Here is a 19013-nt window from a genome sequence, read left to right as displayed (position 1 = left end):
CGCCTCTCTCTCATTAGGGAAACAAATTGTCTCCAATAAATATTGAACTGGAATGGCACAAGAGAAATGATTTTCTGTATTTGTATTATAGCCAAATAGAAGAGTTTTAACCTATTTAGCTATGGTTGATGACTCTGCCAGAATTCCCTTGGACTTTCATTGGATTGTGAAAGTGTTGTTTGAAGGTATCTCCGCTTGATCATTGTACACTTTATGTCCCGCAGTACTAAATGAAGCAATAAAAGCTCTTTGAGTGAAAAGGGGATAAAATGTAATTGTCTTTATTGAAACTCATCCCTTAGATGATGCCACATTGACTATAAGGAGGAAATTACTTCCTATATGGTTTACTTATGCAGATGTTTATGAAGATCTACTACCAGCATAAGTGAATTTCAGGCAGTTGTGGGATATATAAGGAATATAAGTCAGTAAGCAGATCCTTTAAATAAAGAATGCCTGTAAAATAATGTGTGCTTAATTTTGCAATTCCTAAGGGGTAAATGTGTCATATCAATGACCATGTGCAACCTCTTGGCCAGTCAGGTACTGATGCAAAATAATGTGTTGTCAAGGGGGTCCTACAGCTCATCTTATTGTAACAAGATCCTGACTTTCATCTCTGAGCAACTTGTATCATTTAAAGGAAACCTACCACTGAAATCATCCGAGCAGATCACTCGGTAGGCTATTTAATACTGATGCCGGCACATACTTTAGTTAGGCTCGGCGTACTTTAGTTTTGCTAAAAAAAATTATTAACTTACATATGTAAATAGCACTCCGGTGCTACCCCAACGTCATCTTCGGAAGGACGATGGCTTCCGATGTTTAATTATTGACGCCTCCTTCATTTTAACCGTCCTCCTTCAGGTGCCAAGAGCCATGGTGTCACCAAGCTCTCGGCACCTATCGCCGGCCAGCGGTGCGAGAGTTAGTATCTGCGCATGCGCGATAGGTGCCGAAAGCTTGGTGACGTCACGGCTCTCGGCACCTGAAGGAGGAAGGTTACAATGAAGGAGGCGTCAATAATTAAACATCGGAAGCCATCGTCCTTCCCAAGATGACGTAGGGGTAGCACCGGAGTGCTATTTACATATGTAAGTTAATCATTTTTTTAGCAAAACTAAAGTACGCCGAGCCTAACTAAAGTATGTGCCGGCATCAGTATTAAATAGCCTACTGGGTGGTCTGCTCGCATGATTTCATCATGCGAGCAGTGGTAGGTTTCCTTTAAGTAGTGACATTAGATAAGTAAGTTGTCCTAATATGCACCATAGCTATCATCCATCATAAGCCCCTGTGATAAAACCATCAATAGCCCCAAATGTCGAACTAATTCTGATAAAAACCAACTGCTGTGCCCCACTCTGTATTCAAAAGAAAGAATCTGCTAGTTCTGGCTAAACTTGGCCAAAAATTGCTGTACCTGACCACCTTTACTTATAGTTATTCAATATAAACTGTGATGATACTTGCTGGATGTTAAATCTGGCGCAGTGGTAGAATGTCTAGTCTCAGTAAATACACTTACCGGTAGTTTGCTTAGTTTATGTCAACATGTTGGTGAAATTTAAGCTAGAACCACAATACTTAAAAATCACAACCCCCTTTTAGTTGAGCTACACCCATTTCTTGAAAAAAGTCTGAAAATTGGTCTTCAAAAAAATCCAGAAAATTGGCTCCAGATGTTCCACTTCTGATCGGTCTGTCTGTCTGCTTTAAGGCAGTAATGGTGAAACATTTTAGAGGCTGACTGCCAAAATTACAGCCAAAACAATATGGCAACATATTGCTCCCTGCTCTGCCTCAGCTTTCAATCTTATTGGTGCCTTAAGGAAACCAATACCATTGTAAGAACAAGGGGAAATTTGGATCATCATTGTTCATTCCCTCCATGGTCTCCTTAAAATGATAACCGAGCCCTGTCCACAACTTGCTTCAAATGCAGTCCCAGGAAGCCTTTAAAATAGCAATGAACACAGCACATCTGCCAGGGCTACCCAGCATTGCAGGAGGAGGCCTTAAGTCACTCAACCTGTCTGGCATACTCTGTGCTGGGGAGACAGCCTTGGTGCCCACAGAGGTTGCTCTGAGTGCCACCTCTGGCACCCGTGCACCACTGGCATAAGGGATTCTCTGACCAGAAATGGCTGCCATGCTTCAAATCATTGTACACGATTTTATGCATGTAATATCCATATTGCCAATCCTGCCTTGGAAATGGTTGAATACTGATATTGGAGCGTGTCCTGTGCAGAGCCATTTGATAAAGGCAATTAGGTTTTCTCCCCAATTACCCTGCAAATCTTGTGGGATGCCGGATACCCCATAGCTCTGTATTCTCAGTGACATTTCCTATGACATCAGTCAGGTTGTAAAGACTCATTGCCTGCATGAGGATTCCTGAATCATTACAGATCCTAGCAGCTTACGTATAGCCCCATGATATCATTAGTCCTTCTCCGCACTAAGAGACCATACCTGTGAGGCAGCATTATTTTACTATGGGGGCAGCTGCATTGTGGTTTCCTTTTGAACACATTACTTCATCCTTTGAATTCATTATTTCTCTTGTGTGACATCACAGTTACCAAGGCAACAGAAAGGACTGCGGTGGCAATGTAGTGAATTCATGTTCAGAGGGGACACAGGGGGCTGGGAAATCTAGGAGTTAAAACAGGTTCTTTCCGCTGTAATTAAATCATCAGACATTTCTGAGCCCCACTTATATAAGGTTCTTCAGTATACACAAGGAAGACGCTTTATTACACTTGATTTTCACTTTGGAAAGTTGTTATCGGTTTGCGTTAACATTATAATCACAAGTGCTTTCACTTCTATGATTACTATTTGATACCTTAGAAAAAAACAATGAGCACAGAATTTGGTCCTTGGTCCATATTAGAAGATTAATTATATTTCTAGAATGAGCAGGATATCCTTTAACAATGAGGGGGTGCCCTGTTTCTGGGACAATATTTAAATCTGCAGATTAGTACAGATAAGACAGTGACATGTCCTAGTGATGCAGCATTTGGCCAAGTCATCTAACGTAGCTGTGGAGACGAGTCTGTTATCCTTCACTTCACTGCTCACTACACTGAGCAGACTGCATGCAAGTGTGTTCAGCCCATTAAACGGACCCAAATAATGGTCCAATCCCTTGAACTGAGAACGTTGCACATGTCCTTGAATCTTTCATAAATATGATGCAAGGACTCCTGGTCTGCTGGCCAAACTGCAGTGTAAATACTATAAGAAGCCAGTACTAAGAAAGAGATTCCACACATGTGCTCCATTTCTCAGCATGTATTGTACCATATTACTTACCAAATATTCTGCATTAGATTGGGCATTACCCAGCCACCAAAGCAAAACAAAAAAAAACACCCACAAGAAATCAGAATAAGCCTAACGATTACTTGCCACGGCTGTTCTGCCACTTTCTAATAACCCTAACAGTCCACTTATTCTGGCCTCCAAGGACGGTGTGGTCATGTGACTACTGCAGCCAATCACTGGCTATCACTTTTCAACAATACGGAGGTCACCACCATTCACTGGTCCATAGTGGGAAGTCATTGTTGCAGGTCAGGTTCCATTGACTGGTAGCAATTAATGAATTTTTAATTTTTTAATTATTTTTTACTATTCTAAGCAGTTTAAAAAATTTTTTTGTGGGAGCTAGAAATCATCCATTCTGCTCTGTGGTGTAATCACAAAATAGATCATCAGTGGTTACCATCCTTTCACATTGTCCACCATGTCCGGCAGCAATATCCTGGGGCATTCATTGATGGCCATTGTACATAAAGTTCTTATAATGCAGAGCGTTGTAACACTAGCGACTGGACATTGATAGGTTAACTATCTTACCACATACTTTAGATGCCAGAGATACGTTACGCTTATGGAATTTAATGTCTAATCAATAAGGGGAAAGCAATGATCACAACGTAGAAGATCATTTCATTTTACAGTCATTGCATTTCAGTTGCTAATGTTGTTAACAGCAACAATACAAAATGAAATTGGCGAATAAGAGAAGTTAATGTCCGGGAAAGAGTTAAATGGATTAATAAAGTGGCTATGGAATAATTGTCTATGGTGGTTGCTCCGCATTTGGACAGAGCACTTTTGCAGTCTCTGGCAGCTGAAGGGTTCATTAAATTAACATCAGGTCTTTGAGTGGATGGGCTTCAGAGGCTGTTGCCATGGCAACAGCTTTATTAAACAGCTGCCCTAACAACGTGGGGACATGGCTGGGTGGGTGGGGGAAGCAAAAGTAAGAAAGGCGCCGAGACTGTGAAAGTCATTTCTTCCCTTTGAAGATGGGACCCCGACCGAGGTGGACCAACTGTGGTGTCCTTCTGACAAATTCAGCTCCACTTATGTAGAAGATTCAGACTAGGAGGCTGTGACGCTGGTCTTTGAACAGGGATGAGCCCGTCGTTGGCTCGCTTTGACCTTCTGTTAATGACCTTTCATATCAGGAAATTTAGAGTGTTTGCTTGTTTTCCCCTAAAAAGCATATTGACTACCAGTCCATTTTTATCACTGCACCATCACAAGATATTTTATCATTTCCTCCTTAGTCGCATCTTTGGTGATTTTTTTGTGTTTTTTTTTAGCAATTTCAGAAATACATTCCCACTTCATTGTCCAATCTCTTCAGCAGTTTCCCTTTTCCATTCTGTATTCAAGACCCTCGGTATGCTGGGTGCCAGAAGGCGACGGGAAATGATTACTACCTACTTATTGTAACGGTTATTATTATTAGCAGAGATAATGGGCATTTCTCCTGTGAAGGCCAGAGTTTAATTGGCTCCATTCTACACCGTGTAAAACCTCTGTGGAAAGCCATAAAAACCCAGGTCTGGGTGCAGTGAAAACAGGAGTAATAAATATGGGAAAGACATTATGTGCTCAGCTCCTCCTAATACTAGACATAGTGCCGCTTCCATTGGGCATTTGGGTCAAGAAGAACTGTATTAGTCACGTAAATAAGTTTTCTTGGATCTTTTCTCTACGCCTCTATACAATACCAAGGTTTTTTTTCTTGCAGTTTGATTCTATATTCCATTTTTCTTGAGACTTACAGAACAGAAACCACTTTATTAGAATATAATGGGCAATTTTAAATACTTATTTTGTGCTCATTAAAGAGCTTTCCTTTTGACAAGTATTCATTAATAAATCTCTGTGATTTTTATGCATTAGCTCTTCCATCTCACTTGCATGTTACAATGATCTGAGGTCATGTTGCTGGGGCATTGGGGGAGCAGGTTGCCTTTATATTTCCAGCAGCAGTAGTATACAGTGATTTAGGGGCACTTAAAACTGTTAGTGTAAAACTGTTTTGCAACAGTTTTCAATGTAGTTGTGGTATTTATAGGTAATGGTAAATAAAATAGTTGCAATCAAAACAGGTTGCTATTTATGGTGAGAACTGGCCGTGGAGATCACATGCAATTATCTGGTCCCAACTGTATGGTACATGGTGCAACTGAGCTTGATACATAGGATATGTAGTCAAACGCTAGTAAATGCAGCTGCAGTAACCCTCCATTGCCATAACACTGAGAGAAGAGCTCCTGGCCCTATCTGGTTGAGTTGCTCTTAACATGTTACTAGTGGAGGTGTTGAGTGTCCGATCCCCCTGCAAGCTACTGTATCTTGTCATCTTTAACCTAGAATTTTCCTTTAAAGAGGACATGTCACCCAAAGTAAACAGCTCCTAGTGCTTGAACAAACGCCGCAATGTTAGAAGGATAGCGCTACTGGAAACCTCCGCAGTGTTAGAAGGATAGCGTTACCGGAAACCTCTGATAACGCTATCTAACACTGCGGCAGGGTACAATGTATTCATGAGGGGGGTGGTCTGAGACACTGCCTCTTCCCTGGCCCACCCAGCTCGCTCCATAGGTTCCATAGGCTCCATAGAGTCATGTGGCAGTCACCGCCCCTAACCATGCCCCAATCATGCCCCCTCATGAATACATCGGACCTCTTTGCAAGCGGTCCGATGATTACATTGTACCCCGCCGCAGTGTTAGATAGCGTTATCAGAGGTTTCCGGTAACGCTATCCTTCTAACACTGCGGAGTTTGTTTAAGCACTAGAAGATGCTTACTTTAGTAATTTGAAATTTAGAAATTTTGGGTGACAGGTCCTCTTTTAATGAGTGCTGTGGTGTTATAATTTAAAGGTTTTACTATGGGGTCTACTATGTACATATATCCTTGCTGTCCACTGGATAGAGGATAAGTGTCTAATTGGTGGGCTTCATCTTCTGGGACAAGAACTTGAGTCCATAAGTGCCTCTGAGTGCCTCAGATGATTAAAGCACTATGGTGCATGCTTGACCAGTGCTCCATACAATCCATTGGGACCTCGGTGACAACTATCAAATGCAGTTCCTTTGGAGTCTCAGCTGTCATACCCCTAGTGATCAGCCACTTATCCCTTATTCTGTGGATAGTGCATAAGTGCATAGTAGTGGAAAAACCCCTTCAGCCCATTAAAGCTGAAAGCCATGGCCATATTGTATGGGCACTAAGTACATTACTTTTATAACATTACACTATATGCTTTGTGACTGACATTATATGCAGAATTATGTAATGAGTACTATCATTATATCATTCCATAAATAGGGCTTTATGCATACTCTTAGATCAGCTGATTTGAAGAATTTTATATACAAAAAATCATCAGTTTATTAGGCACAAAACAGAAATTTGGAAGGAATATAAAGTTGGATCTAGTAGAAGGATTGTACTGTGCCATGACCATCTGTTATCCTGCATACTGACATGATTTCAATTACTGCTCCTGACCTAAGCCTTTCCTGGTTACACTTTCTTATCCATGGATTTTTAATATGAATATCCACTTATCAACCAATTCTGTATTTTATAGTATCTGCTATTACTAGACGTAAATGTGGATAAATATATGACAGTAGTATTATACCGACGTATAGGGGCATATGTATCAGTGCCTCTGGTCAAAGTCAGTGCAAGACCCCACCAAATACATCAAGAGGCTGCAGCCCAAATATTCCCCACAGAGAGCATCTAGAAGTATCATATGAGTGTCTATAGTGTCATTGCAGTTACTATGGGGGGCACTGATCATAAAACATATCAATACCTATGCTTTGGTTTATGAGACCAAACAGGGTAATATTTGAATTTATGGCTAAAGTGGCTGTACACTGCTGAATCCTGGCTTGATTTTTAACATGGAAAATCACATATAAGCATATTTAATGCTTGGACTGGTTACTTATATACTGGAAGCTGCTCTCATTTTCCATTGATGCTTTTCCTTACATTCAGCCATTTATCTGAAGGCTTGTTGTTTCACAGCTAGGATAGGGGCATGCAGTGTCCCTGTTGTCTTTGCTTGTTGGCCAGCATTTGACAGTATCAGTATCCGAATGGGCCGCTGGGCTACTCTAAGCCTTTGGTTCGGTTGGCTGCTTTAATCTGTCTGTAGACACATGCCAGCCTCTTCCTCAAACTCTCCACATCTCTCAGTGTGACACCGTGTTACAATCAAATAGCTATTCAGAAATGCAAATCCTCCCACGGGCAGGCAGAATGTCACCCCTCCCCCTCCAAAGGTCCCCTTTTTATTATAAGACTTAACTAAGGACAACCTTTCCATATATATAATATTACAGTGTATTATTAATAATCTAAATATTGACATAGCACCTAATAGGACCTAACATATGGTAAAATTCACACCCACATATCTATCACATACATGTTATGAATGATTATGTCTATTACATGAAATGCTGAGCAATTCAATGGAGCACTTTTTATATAAAAGCAAGGATCCTGTCTAATAATGAAGTGGAGATGTAGCTTAGAGGCTGCAGCAGAGTCATATGAGTGTGAAACACAATAGAAACTGACATCCATATCCTCTTCCCACCCCTTTAATGTTCAGTACTTGTTCGTTCTACCCATATTTCTCTCAACTGATTGCTGGAAGGAAAGCAGAAGGAATATAAAAAAAAATCCCTCTCCTCCTGCAGGACAGACAAGAGGTATGCTGAATTGTTGTTAGTACTTACCAATCTGTGCAAATGTGTAATGAATTGCCAAAAAATACTTTAGATTCTCTATGGGGAACATGACTTTTTCATCTATTTTGTGGTGCATGTGCACTTTTGCAATTTTTTCTGTTCCTAAGACAACCTGCCTTCCAAGTTCACCAATGCCTAGTTTTCTGCAGTTTTCTGAGTTATCACCTGAATTCAGATGTACAAGTTAAGACGTCAAGTTTACAAGTTTAAGTACAAGTTTAAAACGTCACTAAAAAGTTGCAAATCAAAACCTGCCATAGAAAAGCTTTTTGTAGCTTTTTTTGCGACTTTTGTTCAAAAAGTTGCAAAATCACTAAACTTGACTGAGCTGTAGTAAAAATAAAAAATTCTAAGACCCAGCTGACCTGCAGAAAAGAGCTGGAAAAGCAAAATAAAAGCCCAAACTAAGGTACATGTACCTCTATTTGTCATGCATGTGTCCCAAATTGCTGGATCTGCAGTAGGTGAAAATGCTAGTGCCATGGGACATTTATGGGACAAGTTGCCTATCAGCAGCTGGACGGCCCCCATGAACCAAGGTTTCTGCAGTGAAAAAGAGAAGCAAACATCACTGGAGGAAGCGTTCTGCCTGTAAGCACCGGTGATAGAACAACCCTCCACACTGACTGGAGAATTGCTGAATGCTTTCCATCTGAAAGTGCAGGATCCACTGCTACTAACAATCCATATATACATTTGTTTCCCTGTGAATAGTAATATTTCTAATTTAACTTAATTGGAAAATACAACAAACAGTATGTTGTTATCTAAAAAAAAGCCACTTTTTAGAAATTCTGGAATCCACACAGCGGTGGAGTTTATGAATAGCATTGTACAATGCCTGAAATTACGAGTTGGCGTGGTTAATTTGGCACAGGTTGTCAGACACATTCCCTCTTTCCTTTCTCTCAACACTTTTTAAAACTTTGCTGTAAAATGTGTCTAGCACACATAATAAATTTAGGACATGCAGGGAAGTCTCTTTTTTGGGTGTTCTGTGGGAAGTGGAGATATAATGGACATTCGCTAACAGTTTACATCTGTTTACTGCTATAAAATACAGCAGCAGAATATGAGTGGAGCCTTCAAGGTGACAGAATGTCAACATGAAAACAGGCTTCAAATCTATAGTCCACAAAAATGTCCCAGATCATTATCCAATAACATCTTTTATGTCAGATAGAACAGCTTGTTCACAAACATCTATTACTGTTGGTTACTGTTATTTTTTGTGGTTAAAACAACATTTTGTAGCTAATACAATAAATCAAATATATCAGATTTAACAATCTGTTTCTGATAGAATTTGTACTAAAAACTTATGTGACTGGTGCCCCGAAAAGGGACATGTCCATGGTGTATAAAGGAGTGGTCTCAGCTAAAGGGGACCTGGTCTAAGTTGCTCCAAAAAATCTCCCAAAAAATGCAGTCTTAGACTATGCCAGATTTCTCATCCAGGAGCAGACACTTTGATAAATCTGGTGCATCTAAGTGTACACTAAGTTTTACTTTTTTAGACACTTTTGATAAATCTGCCGCATTATACATACTTATATAAATATATGAATTCATTTGTAGTATTTTCACCTAACATGCCTTTTGTTTTGTTACAGATTCGTGCAGATGGTCCTCCGTACGGTGGCATTCAATATGAAGTATTACATGCAATGAGAGATGGAAGTCCAATCCTTAGGGACATGGCGTTTTCCACAGACAACAAGCACCTTTACGTCATGTCAGAAAGACAGGTAAGAAACTATAAATTTGATGTTTAATCACATTTTATGAGCCAAATGTATTCATTAAAGCACATGAATGTTATATAAAGTTACATCATATGGAAAATCAGATTATTGTCACCAACCACTCTTTATACTTTTATACCTACAGTTATTATGGTTTGAAGGACTGTAGGCCATGTTAAATTCTTTGGGCCACTTATTTTATCAAGCTTTATGTTTCTTTTCTTTTTTTTTTAACTAAGTCACTGATAGCAAGGATCAGTATAAAATCTTTGGAGCAGTTTTTAAATAAAACTTGAGCTTCCGTCTTCCACAAACAGCATCACACAAAGTTTATACCCTCTAATGCTGCTGTACAATTCCTAAAATCTTAGACTACATTCATATTTGTGTCAGAGGTGACATTAAATATTCAATTATGTTAGACTTGAAACTAGATGTCCCAGTCAAAACTGCAGACTCCATGGTGTAACCCTTTTTCTGGCTATTCATGGAAACGAAATTACGAGACTGGGAGGTCATGAATGCTGACACTGACCTACTGGAGCTCTTTCCGGCATGGCCTGGTGCTTCAACTCTGCCAGGACTGCCCTCTTGGAGCCTTGACAATCACAAAAACCATGAAACAGATTTGTACCATACCTTTTGTGAATAACCAGTTCAACAGGTACAGACATGTATGGAATGAGGTTTTTCAGATTAATATACAAAGATTTGAGTTTCTTTAAGGAAGTTGCACACTATCATAAATCTATCATACAAGCTCGGACTTAGTGAATAGCAGAACATTTTATTCCATGCAGAACAGGTTTCTCATTGTGCGTTGGCTTAGTAATATGTTCCAGACTTCCTGCTGCACATCCCAGTGATGCCTGCACATTGTTACAGCATACAACAATTTATTGTGAATATTACTACCTCACTTGACATTACCCATTTGCAGTCCTGGAAGCCGGCACTCTCATGCGGTTATAATGAAATATTAAAATTCAGTTTAATTATGCTGAGAATCATCGATACTGCAGCGAGCTACAAAACACTTCCATATTTGTATCTGCCACACAAACCAATTCCAGCTACAAATCTCCTGATGTACAGCAGAGGGGGAGATAAAAAATGAATAGATGTAGGTCTGCGTAATTTGTCCAAATCGCATTTTCCATGGTGTCGGCTTGAGCCACCTTATATCCGAAACAGGGAAGCCTTTTCTCCACACTTCGTAATTGTTTGTGTCGGGTTTATGATAATTCAGAATTAAAGCGAGAGATGTTTAATCCTTTCTCCTGCTCGCTGCGGGAGACATTAATGCACATTTTTCTCTTGCAAATTGACTTCTCCATGTAAAGATTAGAAAGGCCTGAGTTTGTTCTGTTTGGATAGCAGCCTTGTAGAATTCAGATTTCATGCAAATTTAGGGAAGCGATTTAGGCTGCTGGCAGTTGGATAATGAAAGACCAGTGCAGCTAACTGGGCATTTAGGAAGGAGCCTACATCATTCCATGGCGACTAATTTACAAATGTTTAATATTTGAAATTAAAGTGACCAAATGATGTGAGATGTGCCAGTGGTGTTATTGCTATCTTCCACAGATTCAACATTGCGTTGCAGATTCTGTATGCAGGTGATATTTGCCAATTCACTATTTTCCTTGGTTAAAAAGAACCTGTCAGAAGTTGTTACATCTCAAAACTACGGCAGAACTACTGTGCAAGCTCTTACAAAGTTTAAAGAGGACCTGTCACCCCGGAAAACCCAGCCACCAAATGTGCTCCCCATAATCCTCCCCCCAGCCCCTTTCTCTCTAGCCATTTTTTTTAATGTATGTGCAGTAAATTGATTTAAACCGATCTGACTTCTTACCAAATAAGAGGTTGGATCATGTATCTGGTGTGCTGGCAGTCGGTGGTATTCAATAGGGGGCGTGCCGACACACCCCCAGCACGACCCTGCCAGCGGTTTTATTGTAGGAGAAGCCGCAGCCTGGACTCGCATTGCTGGCCGTCGATGTGATTCTGCCGGCTTCTCCTACAATGTGACCGCTGGCAGGGGCATGCTGGGGGTGTGTCGGCATAGCACACCAGATACACGATCTGACCTCTTATTTGGTAAGAGGTCAGATCGGTTTAAATCAATTTACTGCACATAATTTTTTAAAAAAATGGCTAGGGAGAAAGGGGCTGAGGGGAGGATTATGGGGAGCACATTTGGTAGGGGGGTTTTCTGGGTGACAGGTCCTCTTTAAATGCTCCTGGTGAGGATTGCCAGTTGCCAGATGGCAGCTTCTTCAATTGCTCATCTTTTTTGGTGCCTTACCTCTATTTTAGTGTCCAATCAATAAACCACAAGGGTTATCAGGGAGAAGCTGGACAGTTTAGAGACCCAAGGGCACTTTCCATAAATAGAGCACTCTTCTAGGAATTTGGATTCCAACCCCAGAATCATTAAAACTGTGAATTCTTGGTGGGAGGCAAGTAGACTGTTACAGTTGTATATAGTACACTGGGTGTAAAGGTTGCCCAAGTTTTTATGTGACATTGGTGTCAGATAGATGACACTCATCCATAGTGGATAAACCACATGCCTATTTGGGGGGGTGGATTATAGATGTGATGGATTGGTTAATATGTATTCTTCAGTGCAAAAGGATGTAATGTTTGACACTTCATGGTAAGCTACTGGTTGGTAGATTGCTATTTCCTGCATATAAGAGGATTGCGGGTGGTTGATTCAGCCCCTTTCCCCCTAACAAGTTTGTTTTTGGATATGGTTTATGTATTAATGTTGAATGAAATATCAACCTACTATAATTACCTACTATATTATAATTCCCAACTATAATTTTTAGAAACTGTGGTGCCCTTAGCTGATATGCATGGATTGGTATCTCTCCATATCTGCTGAGGTATCACTTTTTACAGGGGTAGCAGGTTTTTTGACTTGACTAGAGTTGTCAATGTGCTGTGTACAGTTGGTATGGCCTTCTCTTCTTCTGGCTCCAGAGCTGCTGGGAATGATTAACCGCTCTACTAATGTATGACTTCTGTGTATGTCTGATATTCTATGCATTATACTTATTGTGTTGTTTTACTCATCCCTTAGTGATGGGTTTTATGTTTTCTTCTATCTAAAATTTTTGCTCATTGATGGAGTAGATGGAGGGGGTTATGGAATCAGTAAGTTATATTAAAATTCAAAAGTTAATAAAGGAATATTTCTATGTGTAATCTGTATTGCTTGTTCATTCTACAACATTCAAATTCACCTAGGTAGCTATGTGAACAATAAGAGGGGTCAAGATTGCTGACTGACTCCACTTAAAGGAGTATAGTTTTTGTAAAGTTTGCGTAGTCACATGCAGTATTTAATATAGAACTTGTTTTTCATGAGGAGTCTGCTTGTGCTCATCCTAATAAAGTTCATAGTATATTTTTAATTTTAGCTGATATTTACTTATGTGCTCCCCACACAAATGATCTCTCACATTTCTCATAATTTTTTTCACATTTTGGAAGTCTTAACCTTCTAGGTAAACTGCATTAAAGAACATTACTCTCCCTCTACGATTAGGAAATGTGATCCTCAGTTAGAACAGAAGCTGTGGTTTCTGGTGAGATATGCCATGCACTTGTGGTTAACAGTGAACTCTCCAGTGTATATGCTTCACGGAGATGGATACCTCCCTTATACCACTCCCTCACTCATTGTGCTTTTCAGTTTTGGTTTCTGCATTTTTGTAAAAGAGGTAAAAAAAACCCATTTAACTAGAGCTGAATAATTACAAGAAAAAGAAAAATGAAAAATTTCACGATGCCCATTTTTGGAAGTGGTGAAGTGTGAAATTTGAAATCAGAGCAGGAACGCCTAGTATTCGTCTTTTCTTTCTATTTTTTTCCCTTCTCTCGCCTCTTCATTATTTCAGGGTCTCTTCGATGCGGTAACACTCTGTAGTAAATGAGTTCCACGGTTAGTGAGCTGATCAGAAAGGGGATTGCTCACACTGAGCGCTAACACAGAGACATAACTCAGGGTGTATGCAGGAGAGTTACGGAGACGCACAAATTATTCTATTTTATACTTTAATTAGTTTGAATTAGCAACGGGAATAGAGGCAGAAAATGATCCAGCCAAGGGTGAAATGGAAAAAAGGGATAGGGTGGTGCTATGTTAGCACAGGCAAAGAATGAATTCTGTCTTGCATCCTCATAGTGTCTGCTCTCATGTCGTGAGGATGTAGTAAGTAGGTGCAGTCACAGAGGAAATAGGAGGAGGGACTACTGATGGGTATCGTGAGGAGATGAATACATTACATTATTTGATATTTACCAGTTATTACACTAGACTTTTTTTTCAATGTTTTTAGCAATGTAAATGTCACTTTCATGTTTCTATGTCTGTAGATACGTCTTTTAATTCAGTGTGCAGAATATTGCAGCAACCGATTTTTATATTGTAAGATTGTCTGGAGATTTGTAATAACATACATCATAAGATTTACTCTTTCACCTGTAGAACTCTAGCTGACAACAGCCACCACTGGGGGGAGCTGTGAAGGAGGTGGATTTCACCACTTTTCATATCAATCCTATGGAGAGAAATTATCACTTCTTCTACACCAGTTTTCTGGCGTATAAGCAGTAAAATAATTGCAAATTCTTGTGCACAGTAAGAATTTGAAAATTATTACACCACCTCCACACCATGTGGGTATGGATAGGGCAAAGAAGGGCTCAGCCATTGGTGGAGTGGGTGGGCATGGGGGCTTTCCTGTTTGTGCCTGCATACTTTTTAAAAACCAGTTCACAGTTTGGACCTAGCGTAATTTTTTGGGGCTAAGCCTCTTGATGTAACCAGCGGGGCGGAGTGACATTGGTTTTGTCAGCGTACGATATGTTCCCCCCGGTATCTGTATGTTATGGAAAGCCTTATGACTATGCACCGGGGTGCTATTCGAAATTTATATGAAATATGAAATTGTGAAAGTGCTTAATTTTTCTGTTGGTTTAAATACTCTTTTCTTCATTAAAAATCCTTTTAAATGCCCATAGCATTATAATGAACCTACCATTCTAAAAAATGCTGATCCTTGTGATTGGTGAAAACTGTGGTTTGGGGCCAATAAACTGCAAGCTAACTATGTTGCATTCTTTCTAAATGGGACCTGACACCTCTCTGGACATATCTATAGTATTAAGTAATTGTATTTCTTATAATAAAGCAATTGTGAAATATATTTCTGTATAGATTGACAACTGGGTTGACACTGTCTGATAAGTGTTAGACTGTGCAGGGACATAACCCTTTGACATTGAAAATAGTAACATCCAGTTGTCAATTTATTCATAGATTTCTAGGAGGAATAACAGAAGGACAACACATTATAGTGATATGAGAATAGATGTTCCACTATTGATATAACAAGTGTGACAGATTGTTCTTAGATGACAGTATCAGTAGTGTAAGGTGGCATTGGTGCCCATTGATTTATATTCATGGCAGAACCGTTAGCACTAAACACACATTTTCAATATTGTCCTGCTTCTGGGATATACCCACACCTCACCTGCTCTCTTCTTTCATTCCAACCATTTTCTTCTTTTACCGTTTTAAAACAGATCCATTTTTCCTTATAGCTGCAATAATCATTTACGGCTTCTTTATTGATTCATTAAGGATAGCATCCAACCTCACTATTCATCTGGAATGGATTGATCAGCCCTTGTTCATTACTGGCTGTACAGAGAGGTCCTCTTCTAATGGATGGCTGGAAATTGGACACTTGCTGCATGGAGCTGGCAGACCTTAAGGGTCACCTGTCGGTACATGCCAAAATTTAGATTCAGTTCAGGAAAGTAAGTTCAGAATAACTATGGAGGGAGAGGTGACAGGCCCTGACAGTGTCAAAGATAACTTTAATCATACTATTGTATGGCCAGAGACTCGGTAGTGAGATTGTCCACCTATAGCATATTGTGTCTTAAGGCTGTTTAGTGGCTGTGATACAAAATTTGCTGTTTAAAGACGAGACTTTTTCTAAATATAATTGGGCAACACTTCACGTAGACATTTTATTCTTCCTCCAAAAGAGTAGAAGGTACAATTAACCATAACATATGCATTAGCAACTTTGTCACCATTAGATTGTGATTGTGTCTTAAGCAATGGGATTGTGGCGCTGCTGTGCCGGCTTTCATGCGGCCGAAATCGGGGGGCGGGCCGTCGGACGATCCACCTGATTCGGACTGATCGCGGGATTTCAAATTGTGTGGCAAAATCAAGCACATACATGCACCAGGAAGAAGGTGAACTCCGGTGGACCTGAGCAGGGAAGCGACACATGCAGGATGTCGGGCGCACGATCTTAGTGAATCGCAGCAGAGTGCATTATTGTCGGGCCACGCACCTTCGTGAACTCCGGGGACCGGTAGGTAAATGTGCCCCAATATGTATATAACAGTGCACATCATCCACAGTATACACCTGATACGGCAGTTTAGATAAGAAATGTCAGGGTATAGGGAGAAGACAGCCGAATGACAGGACTGGAGATCTCTCATCTCTAATTCCTGCCGCATACTTCCACCATGTGGTCAGCAGCTATTGGAACAGATCTGTAGTGTATAAATGTATATATCAGTGCATAAATGTGTGCGCATGAGTGTATAAATGTGTGTATATGTGTGTAAAAGTGTATAAATGTGCATTTTCTGTAGTCTGTTGTCATGGAGACAATTCTTCAATGATGCTGTTTGCACAAATCTGGATTATATTAAGTCATTTTAAGATGCTTCATGTAACAGTATGCAAAGAAGACAACAGTTTTCATTAAAACATATTATTGAGTCCTTTGACCCAATTTCCAAGGGTTTTTGATGAAGGAATAATGATTTCCTTGAGAGGGCTCATAGAGTACAGCAGCAATAATAATAAGTAATAAGTACCCTAGTCAGATAAGCTTATTATCAAGTACCTGTATATGTACATTGAAGATGAAAGATAATGTAATACAAATATCCATGAAAATTATTTTATGTAGAAATCTGTGGAACTATTAGAGCTATGTAGATATGGAAGCATCATGTAAATGGGAATTGGAACCTACACAGACATTTCTAGTGTTTAGTACCAGTATACAATTGTACACCATGATTCCCTGTCATGTTTCGATGGAAATATAGCCATAGTCACTTATTTTTATGATGCTACATTATAGAAATATGGGGGGAAAGATAGCACTTTACATTCCATACTGCATCTCCAAGACCATAAACAAGCAGATGTCACTGACAGGTGGTGACATATGCCCTTTATAGAGTCCCAACACACTTAAGCAAGTGGCAGCCCCCTGGCATTGTGTATCAGTCCCTTCCCAAAGGAACAGATTGGACTTTTGAGAAGTTGGACCTTTTAATTAGAGTTGATCACACTAAACTGTGCCCGGGGAAGTCTTTTGAGCACCCTTGGCACTACTAGAAGTAAATGCTGCCCTTTCTATTGCTTCTTCAATTAGTTTGGAAGTGAGAAAAGTGTAACTGCCATGGCCCCTTTAGAAATGTGAAAGACTGTAGTGCACTTTGTGGCAATCAGATGATTTGCATACTTAATACAGACGCCACATTATTCTCCTACATGAAAATTCAATTTCTTAATTGTGGTGGAGCGTCTTTTAAGTAATAATTGAGGTTCTGAGGAAACAGCTGTTATTATAAGGGAAGGGAGGGAGTGACAAGATTGAATCAGTTCACCGGTTGATGTTCAGAGCAGCGATGCACCTTTCAGCAATCTGTACCCACCAGGGTTTGCTGTCGCTTCTTTATAGCGGCGGTCTCCATGGAGTGTACGCACTGCACTCTGCTTGCTTCGTCTTTAGAACTTCAGTAGGTGGAAGCGGCTCCACTGAGGGTTTATCAAAGTGCTCAGTACACTCCACAGTCTTCGGATATTGTGGTTTCCCGCTCCCCGTTGCTAGGAATGAAGTTTGATTTCCCCCTCATCTCTTCCAAGCTTTCACAGAAAAATGCACAAATAGTCACTTCCTTTCTTACAAAATATGCCAGATTGTGAAATATGAGTGGATCAGGGAAATAATTATGAATGAATGCTGAAGGAAGACATGGAACTCAAATCCTTGTAACTTTTTTTTAACATTTTATATAAATCTTTGGAACCACTTAGTTGTAAATAATACATTTTACAGTGTTTTTTTGCCAGTGATGTTGGGGGTTAAACATTTAGTAGCTCGGCTATATAGTCTGGCTACTCCCAGCCTCCCCTGCCGGATCTTCAGCTCATTCTTCTGAGGAGAAAGCCTTCCTGTGTGTTTCCAGACGCCTCCATGTTCCCGTGTTCCGTGGTGTTCCCTTGTTTCTGGTTTCCTGTGTTCCCTTGTTCCGTGGTATCCTATAGTGGTCCTGTTATCCTGTGGCGGTCCTGTTATCCTTTGGCGGTCCTGGTATCCTGTGGCGGTCCTGCTATCCTGTGACGGTCCTGGTATCCTGTGGCGCTCCGGTAATCCAGCAGCCATCCAAGGTCCTGCCAGCCATCCGCGGTCCTGCCAGCCATCCGCGGTCCTGCCAGCCACCCGTGGTCCTGCCAGCCATCCGTGGTCCTGCCTGCCATCAGTGGTCCTGCCTGCCATCCGTGGTCCCCGTGTCCCTACCTTGGCTGCCATCGCGGACCTAGTAGCACCCGCGGAGCGATCTGGTGACTCCTGCCGCAGCAAAACCATCCCGCTTTGCGGGACCAGGATATCACTTAGACTCCGCTCCCGGGTGCGGCTAAGGTTGTTATCTCCCGCGGTGGTCCAGGGAGTCCACTGTTTATCCCCCGAGATTGTGACACAAATGCACCTATGCACTGGTAATTTCAGAAGGGAAATGAAGATCAGTCACATTAATATACAATTTCCCAATGCTTCTTTCTGGTGACCTCTGCTGCCTGCTTAAGCAGACCACCCCATGTACCTAATATGGTCCATCAGTCCCACTGAAATTCTCAGGTATGTCAGATGTTTGCCAAAAATATGTTAACAAATATCTTATAGAAAGTGTTAGTGTCAGTAGTGAATTGAAACCATTTATTATTAGACTGACTGCTTTCAGCTCTAACACCTCATTTGGCAGTTCTTTGGATTTTTCACCTTCCAATTCACGATTAAACAAGAGGT

The 19013-nt window shown here is 40.5% G+C and overlaps 1 protein-coding gene across 2 annotated transcripts in view; it reads left to right on the top strand.

Annotated features, from left to right (window-relative positions):
* PLXNA2 (plexin A2) overlaps positions 1-19013 on the top strand; it is a 210301-nt gene that overhangs the window by 101101 nt on the left and 90187 nt on the right. For both annotated transcript variants that reach the window (XM_072137479.1, XM_072137480.1), the window contains exon 4: positions 9721-9855. In XM_072137479.1, coding sequence (XP_071993580.1) covers positions 9721-9855 — 135 coding nt within the window. The remainder of the gene's footprint in view (positions 1-9720; positions 9856-19013) is intronic.

This window comes from Engystomops pustulosus, chromosome 2, assembly GCF_040894005.1.
Source record: "Engystomops pustulosus chromosome 2, aEngPut4.maternal, whole genome shotgun sequence".
Lineage (NCBI taxonomy): Eukaryota > Metazoa > Chordata > Amphibia > Anura > Leptodactylidae > Engystomops > Engystomops pustulosus.
The sequence above is the reverse complement of the archived record's forward strand: the minus strand, read 5'-3'. Positions and strand labels throughout refer to the sequence as shown.